This window comes from Mirounga angustirostris, unplaced genomic scaffold, assembly GCF_029215605.1.
Source record: "Mirounga angustirostris isolate CCGP_5_RB_7025 unplaced genomic scaffold, mMirAng1.0.hap1 SCAF_4, whole genome shotgun sequence".
NCBI classification, from domain to species: domain Eukaryota; kingdom Metazoa; phylum Chordata; class Mammalia; order Carnivora; family Phocidae; genus Mirounga; species Mirounga angustirostris.
Window position 1 is genome coordinate 39,767,672 of NW_026991712.1, and position 8,310 is coordinate 39,775,981.

The window sequence follows — 8,310 nt, forward strand, 5'->3', positions numbered from 1 at the left end:
CCCCCAGTCGGCTGGCAGAAACTGCGCCTGCGCGGGCGTCCTTCCTCGCCAGGCGACGCGACGTAGGGCGCCTGCGCAAGGGCCCAGAGCGTCCTCCAGGACTTACCCAGCAGGCAACGCTGCAGCCTCGGGTCAAAATGGCGAGCAGGCCTGCAGGTAAGTCCCTGGTGGCCTCCCTGACAGGCATTGCCCACTCAGCCTTTTTTTCTTCCAGTAAATTGCTCCGCTTCCTCTAAGTGGCTAGGTGTCCGACGTCAGGGAAGGTGGAGGCTCCGCTCCAGCCTAAAGGGCGCCTTTCCCCCCACCCTCTTACTGTCCCCAGGCCAGCCGGGCTCACCCGAAGGGTTGAAGGTGGATCTGCTGTCGGTGAAGGTGCCCGCGGTGCCTCCGATAGCCCTGCCATTCCGGCTGCCTGTGCTCGGCAGGCCTTCCGCTCGGCCTTAGAAGTGTTCAAGGACACTAGGAGATAATAGTGCGTGACTTTCGACCAAAATGAACCGAGTGCTTGCCGTGAGTCTAGCCCTGTCGTGTGCGATAAATTCTCCTGCCAGTGTGACGAGGGCGGTATTAGTTTCCCTTTTACGCTGATCAGGTAACCGAGGCAAAGTGACCGGAGGAAATAGGTCTGCAAACTTGCGTCCACCCCTCGCCCTTCTCAAACGGAATTCAGGGCAGCTGAGCCAGTGTTACAGCGAAGCTTCAGATTAATTTTTGCTTATCTGGAACGTCAGCTCGGTCTGTAGATTTGGAGAAGTTTGTATTTACTGTAGGCACTAAAACAAACATACTTATTATGCAATAGAATACAGAAATTACCGGAATATTTAAAACAGATCGTGAACACCAAGGATTTTCCCTCCCCCGCACCTTTTTTGCCGGTCTCTGCCCTCTGGAGGTATAAATTGGAATAGCCTTTAAATGATACTGGCCCCTTTCTCCTCGCCCTCAGCGATGGTGAAAACATCAGATTGCCTGAAAAATCCGTTAATCTAAATGACATTGAACTTTTTGGGGAGTGGGGGAGACATTTAGGAATTTGTTGTTTCATTAATTTGACAAATACAGAAGGCACTCTGCTCTGTCCTGTGTTTGAGAACTAGGTAGACCTGGTCTCGACCCTGTCACTGGCTGGCTCTGATCTTGGGTAGGATAAGTTCTGTAAACCTTATTCTTCTGCGAGGACAGGCGTGTTGTAAATAAACCGAGCCAATGTGGGTAAAGCAGATGGGATAGTGCCTAGCACACAAGTGTTCAATGAATATTAATCATCACCGTCAATGGCAAATATGTATACAGATCATTTGTTTTCTACAAGTATGTTTGTAGATTGTTGACTCTTTGGTACTTGTTTTTCTAGGAGCCATCTTCTACATGGTGCTTAATTTTCAAGGAGATTTACCAAAGCTGTGTAATCTGTGATATGCTAAGGAGTAGGGATGAGGAGGGGTTGGAATAAAAGAGTTTGCTTTCATGCCTTGGTGAGAGGCTAGCCCCAGACAAAATTTTAAAAGAAGATTTAAATTTGCTCTATCTCCACTTCTTAACACATCTCTCCTACGAACATCAGGCACTATCATGTTGCCCTTAGCCCCTACTGGGTTATCCCATCAGGCTCAGTCCTCCCCAAAGAACTTTAATGTTATCTATTTCGTCTCATCCATTTTCAAATATCCATTTCCTTGTTGGAAAGTTAGCTACTTAGGAGGAGGAAAATGGGCTGCTTCTACTAATCCATATTACTATTAAATGACTGGCTAATGGTATCAAAAATCCTCCCAGAAATACATATATTTTTAAAGAGGCTAGGCAAGTGAAGTAAAGGTAATGTAGAATAAAGATTTTGGAAGATGAAGGTCATTGAGACTTGCCAACCTATCCTGAAGTCTTACCGTCTTTACGTATAACTCCAACTCCCTTGATAAGAAAAGTTTACATTTATTTCCTGTAATTTATTTCTGAAATTGCAGAAAATGGAGTTCCGAGTTCCAGTCCCACACCCTACCCATTCAGTTCTGATGGTAGCAGGGGTACATAAAAGATGGGATACTTGACGTGAAGAGGCTGGAGTGCTAATAACTACTATAGCTCTTTTGTACATCATGTGTTTGAGTTTACCCTTTTTTCCCCATGACTTGCTGCCCATTTTTTTTAACCTCTAATCACTTTTGCTCATAGATAAAATAAGCAGTTTTTATCTACAGTATACAGAATATATAGTTTCAAAAGGAAATTCCTTCCTATGTTTGCATTCTCTAACAAGGTAACTATTAGAGTACTGGTTGCTTGCCTCTCCAGGTGTTCATATAGTATAATAAGTGAATCGTAGCAACTAACAGTGTGACAATATCAGTTGCAGCATCAAGCCGGTGGCTGGAGGGTATTCGAAAATGGTACTACAATGCTGCAGGGTTCAATAAACTGGGTGAGTATCTGCTTTTTCCCTTGGTTTTCTTTTTTTTTTTGCTTTATATATAGTTCATATCATAGGTCTTAAACATGTATAGCCATGTGACCCACAATCTCACTTCTAGGAATTCATCCTAATGAAATAATTTAGATAATAATTTAAATATTGCCCAAAGATTTAGCTACAAAGATGTTCTTGAACCACTGGTTATAAGTAAATTACAGTAAAATCCAAATACTGAAATAATTTAAAGTTATATTACAGATTATATATATATATGATTCTATGCTATATATATTATATATATGATTCTATACTAATCATAATATATATATATAGTATATATATGATTTAGACTGTGTGTGTGTGTGTGTAAACATCTATGGATGTTCCATTGTGGACAACCAACCTAATGCCTGGGTTTTACTAGCTTTTGCAAGAGTTGTTATGATTCCCAAAAACAGCTTAACTAATTGTACCTGTGTACATTAGAAAATTGTAAAATTTGGTCACATGTTATTGTTCGATTGTTTCCTTTTTATTATTTTGAGAAGAGAGTAATAGAATCAGTCATCTCAGATGTTTGAGGTGGAAATAAGTTACATTCTTGAAATATGGTAGCAGTACATTTTCCTTAATGCACGCTCCCTCTCCCAACTCCTCCATTTGGCATTTGAAAATTTAAGTTATATGAACTTTGAAAGTAAGAGATTTCTCTGATGTTAAAATTGTCGAGTGTTCAAATCATTGGATACCTGAACTTTTTTAGATCTTTATAATTTGCCATGAACTTCATCTTTTTTTTAATTGAAGCTTGACAGAAGCATCATTAAATGTTACTGGTTCCTTGGGGGCGCCTGGGTGGCTCAGTTGGTGAAACGGCTGCCTTCGGCTCAGGTCATGATCTCAGGGTCCTGGGATCGAGCCTCACGTCAGACTCCCTGCTCAGCGGGGAGTCTGCTTCTCCCTCTCCCTCTACCTGCCGCTCTGCCTACTTGTGCTCTCTCTCTGTCAAATAAATAAATAAAAGTTATATTTAAAAAAAATGTTACTGGTTCCTTAGTACACTGTCATCTTAAGGTTCTTTAATACCTTGATCTCAGATTCAAAGTATAAGAAAGTAGAGATGTGATTTATTGATGTGTGTTTAAAAACAAAGTAGATACTTTAGATATTTTTAAAATTATTTTAGATAAAATGTGAATTTTGTGACAGAGGTTTTTAAAAGACTGTTTCTACAGTACCATTTAAGAAATAACCCATTATGAAGGAAAGGAAAATATAAAATAAGACAAAATCAGAGAGGGAGACAAATCACAGGAGACAACTATAGGAAACAAACTGAGGGTTGCTGGAGGGGAGGTGGTTGGGGGGATGGGTAAGTGCGTGATGGACATTAAGGAGGGGACTTGATGTAATGAGCACTGGATGTTATATACAACTCATAAGTCGCTAAACTCTACCTCTGAAGCTAGTAATACACTGTATGTTAATTAATTGATTTTAAATTAAAAAAAAAAGAAAACCCATTATTATGTATGAAATGCATACATATTTCACCTGGATCTTAAGTTATGTCATAAACATATTTCACTCATTTTTTTAAAAAAATCTGATTTTTGAGATGTGTATTCAATCTGACTCTCTTGTTTTCTGTCACAGGGTTAATGAGAGATGATACAATATATGAGAATGATGATGTGAAAGAGGCCATAAGAAGGCTTCCTGAGAACCTTTATAACGACAGGATGTTTCGCATTAAGAGAGCACTGGACCTGACCATGAGGCATCAGATCTTGCCTAAAGAGCAGTGGACAAAATATGAGGAGGTAGCTCAGCTTTTATGTATCTGACAATATTGGCCGCTAAGCATTAAGCATTAGAAACAAACACTCATTTGTATAGTGCTTTAGAGTTCTTAAGGTTGTGTCAAATAAATACCCTCATGACAGTCCAGTGAGGTTAATAGAGCAAATGTTAACTCCATTTTAGAGATAATTACTTTGTGACTTAAAGGGGACGGACTGTTCCAGAATCGCTAAGCAGGTCTCTAATATAGAGATCCTGGGCTAGAGTCCAGATCCTCTGTCTTATGGGTCGTTGTTCTCCCTCTACAATGTTTCCTGCTCAGATGGAAAAATGTTGGTATCCATGTGATCAGCCCATAGAGTGGTCCTCTGGCTTCCAGGAAGGACTCTGAAGTAAACCCTCACCCCTTAAACTGCATTGAAATTAGGCAAAAGGGGCACCTGGGTGGCTCAGTTGTTAAGCTTCTGCCTTCGGCTCGGGTCATGATCCCAGGGTCCTGGGATCGAGCCCCACATCGGGCTCCCTGCTCAGCGGGAAGCCGGCTTCTCCCTCTCCCACTCCCCCTGCTTGTGTTCTCTCTCTTGCTGTCTCTCTCTCTGTCAAATAAATAAATGAAATCTTAAAAAAAAAAAAAAAAAAAAAAGTAGGCAAAAGCTTCTACTCTCATTTCTTCTCTGGCAGACTTTCCCCTCTCAACCTATCAAAGCAACTTATTACAATATCTTTGTAGGTTTTTACATTTTAGAAAAGCAGACAGTTCTTAGTCTGCTTGAAAATTATTTTCTTAAGTTGGAAATAAGAATTAATTTTGATGAATTTCTTTTGTCGAAGACCTCTTGAGTGTTTGGAATATATCAGTATGTGATGGCTGCATATAATTTTTTTTTATTCATTCTTTAGGATAAATTCTATCTTGAACCATATCTGAAAGAAGTTATTCGGGAAAGAAAAGAGAGAGAAGAATGGGCAAAGAAATAGTGATGGAATTGAAATCTGTGGTTGCAGCTGCCCTCAAATATTTTTAAGAAGTTGAATAAACCTGAAATGTACAATTTAGGACTATCTGAGCTGCAAATGTATTACTTTAAATAAATGTCTATGGTGATTATTGGAGTGTTTGAATTCTAAATCTTACTCTGAATAACTACTGAATTTACTTACCTGTTAGGATTCTTTCTAGACTTTTAAGGTATTTTTTAGTTAGTGTTTTACTGCTTCCTGAAGCTCAGGGAGTCCACTTTAATCAACTTTCCTCACTGGTTGGACAACATCTGAATTTACTGAAGGATATAACATTCTTGCAAGTAGAATAGTCCCCTTTATACTGCCTTTGTAGATTAGCAAGATACTTATAAGTCCCCTCAGGGCCTCACTTGGCAGGGATGCAATAGAGCAAGAAATGAGTGCCCGTGACTTTACGGTGTGTAAAGCGAACAGCACTCTTAACAGATTGGCTATCAGACTTTGCAAGGTACCCGATGAAAAGAGGATTCACGCCCTCGTTTGCCAGGATTGGTAAACAGCCCTTTCCAACCACTGCTCTCTGAATATTACTGATTTTACATCCTATCCTTTTTAAAAAAGTTATGTATGTGGTCCCAATATGGGTCTGTGTAGGATACATACATGTGCTCTTGTGTTAATATGTGTATTAGAAAACAAAAACTAGAGGTTAAAAAAATTGACAAAAGTACAAAGTAAAAGTGTTAAGGTTATAATTTTAAATATAAATTAGAACCATTCAATAATGTCATTCCCACCCCTGAATTCTAAAATGCTTCAGCGGAAGGAGCTGTGTGGGACCTGCAGCCTGTGCAAGGTTTCACGAGCCTCTGCTGTGTGCAGAGAGAGCATCTGACTGGGATCTTCCCTCGGAGAACAGAACTAGAATGTGAAGAGCAAGTTTGGGGTTATATTTAAAATTCCTGAAGCAGAATCAAAAGTATATATATATTTTTTTTTCACAAAATGGGTTACGATGTTTGACAGTCATTTATGATTGTCTTTTACAACATGAACATGAATGTCTTAAATTTTTTGCTAAAATATCTAAAATATTAGCCTCATTAAATTCTCTAAGAGCCTGCTCTTTCACATTCAGAGTATTTTCTGAAACGCCTAATCATTCTTGCCAATTTTCTTTAGTCTGGTCCAAGTTGGATGAGTCCTCATTTGATAATGGTCTTGGTCATGGTAAAAGCAGTTCTCCTTTAACATACTTAATATTTTGTAAGATTTATTTGATTTGGCAATCCATTTGGTTGCATACATTGTTGGTACAGTATGACAAATCACAGAGAAACCGATGAAGATGGTGGTAGATGCTAGTGTTGGAGAATGGTTTAGTGGACTACATATGCTTAGTTGATTATTAAGTTTTTTGTGTCAAGATGCTTCCTTATCTGGCCTAATGAAGCAACTAAGATAAATTCTGACAACCAAGGACCACCGGTGATTCAATTTGAATTGAAATTCAATTTCAATTTCAATTGAATTCAATTTCAATTGAATTCAATTTCAATTGAATCAGTGATTCAATTTCTTTCCTCACACTTTTTCAAAAAAATTTAAATCTCATACATTGCTAATGGGTATTAATAAGCATATGACCCATTTGGATAGAATTTTGGCAATATGTATCAAGAACGGCAAAATCTAATTCCAATAGCAGCCACCATTATATTGAGTGATTATGATTATTTTACATGAGGCACTGTGCACTTCATGATCATTGGTCTCACAACGATGCAGTCAGATAGGTACGTTACTCCTTTGCAAATGAGCAAACTAAGGCTTACTTACAGAGGACAAGCAACTTGCCCCAAGTCATGCATCCCCAGAAATAATGTATGACTCCAAAACTGTGATGCAGTGCTGCTTTATGAAAAAGATGTTTATTGCAGCATTGCTTATCAGAGTGAAAAACCAAACAATGTAAGTTTTCAATAATAGGACATGCTTAAGTAAGCTGTGCTGAGTGGGAAAAGTATATTTATGAAGATAGTTTTAAAACTTTGAAACTTCTTGTGATAATATGTGAAGAAAGATACAACTAGGTGGAACAAAATCCCCAACTCTTTGTTAAGGAAAGATGGGAAACATCAAGATAACAGTGGTGGTTATCTTTTAGTGAGTAAGGGTGGTTTTGTATTTTTCCTTTTCTCTGATAGTCGATTTTTTATAATTGAGTAGCAATCACTTTTACAGTAGAAAAAGCAATAGCAGATGTTTGTGTTCTTGGCACAAAAGCTGTAGGTCTCTTGCCTTGCTTGAGCCCCCTGCCCCAGGGGCTCTTATGGGTGAGAACGTAGCTAGCAATAAGACTCAACAATTTTTCTAAAACATGTTCAGGTGAATAAGGAAGACCAGACTGAAGAACAGCAGGTAGGCTGTACCCTTATATTTCCTTTGTTGCCAGTGAATTTGCTAGTACTGCGAGGACAGAAAACTACCCAAGCAAGATCAAGACTCTCTGGAGGTTCTTAAGAAAAATATCAGGTCACGCTGGGAGGAGGTTTCAACGTAGTCCTGCTTGGCAGAAGAAGGTTGAGAAAATGGACTGTCCAGAACCCCTGTTTTTAAAAGCATTTGTAGGGCGCCTGGGTGGCTCAGTTGGTTAAGCGACTGCCTTCAGCTCAGGTCATGATCCTGGAGTCCCGGGATCGAGTCCCGCATCGGGCTCCCTGCTTGGCAGGGAGTCTGCTTCTCCCTCTGACCCTCCCCCCTCTCATGTGCTCTCTCTCTCATTCTCTCTCAAATAAATAAATAAAATCTGTAAAATAAATAAATAAATAAATAAAAATAAAAGCATTTGTATCCTCAGAGAATTTCCTTGACTTGGACTCTCCAGAGCCTCCTTTAACTTCAAGATCACTTTTGTAGGAGTCTGATAATCATTCAACTAAGCGTCCAGTGTGCACTTTTACAAGGAGACCAGAGCTGAAGCACCTCCCACCGGACCCCTACAAAGGTGTGTGGGGAGAAGGATGGGGTGGAGGGAGGCCACGACATTATACTTAGGGACTATGCTTGTGAATGCTGTTGATATTTACAGCAAGCCTAAGGCAGGGGCAAACAGCTGACCAAGGTTAAGG

At 39.6% G+C, this 8,310-nt stretch overlaps 1 protein-coding gene across 1 annotated transcript; it reads left to right on the forward strand.

Annotated features, from left to right (window-relative positions):
* On the forward strand, positions 1-5,324 carry LOC123858868 (cytochrome b-c1 complex subunit 7). Its single transcript, XM_045896205.3, has 4 exons — positions 1-156; positions 2,351-2,422; positions 4,070-4,236; positions 5,117-5,324. The coding sequence occupies exons 1-4, from the start codon at positions 138-140 to the stop codon at positions 5,192-5,194; spliced, it is 336 nt and encodes a 111-aa protein (XP_045752161.1). The 5' UTR covers positions 1-137; the 3' UTR covers positions 5,195-5,324.
* Positions 5,325-8,310: the final 2,986 nt, after the last annotated feature.

What these genes read in the sequence shown, in the direction of transcription:
- LOC123858868 (XM_045896205.3), top strand. An exon ending in TGCAGGGTTCAATAAACTGG is followed by an intron (nt 2,423 to 4,069) that starts GTGAGTATCTGC and finishes TTTCTGTCACAG; the next exon opens with GGTTAATGAGAGATGATACA. An exon ending in AGTGGACAAAATATGAGGAG is followed by an intron (nt 4,237 to 5,116) that starts GTAGCTCAGCTT and finishes TTCATTCTTTAG; the next exon opens with GATAAATTCTATCTTGAACC.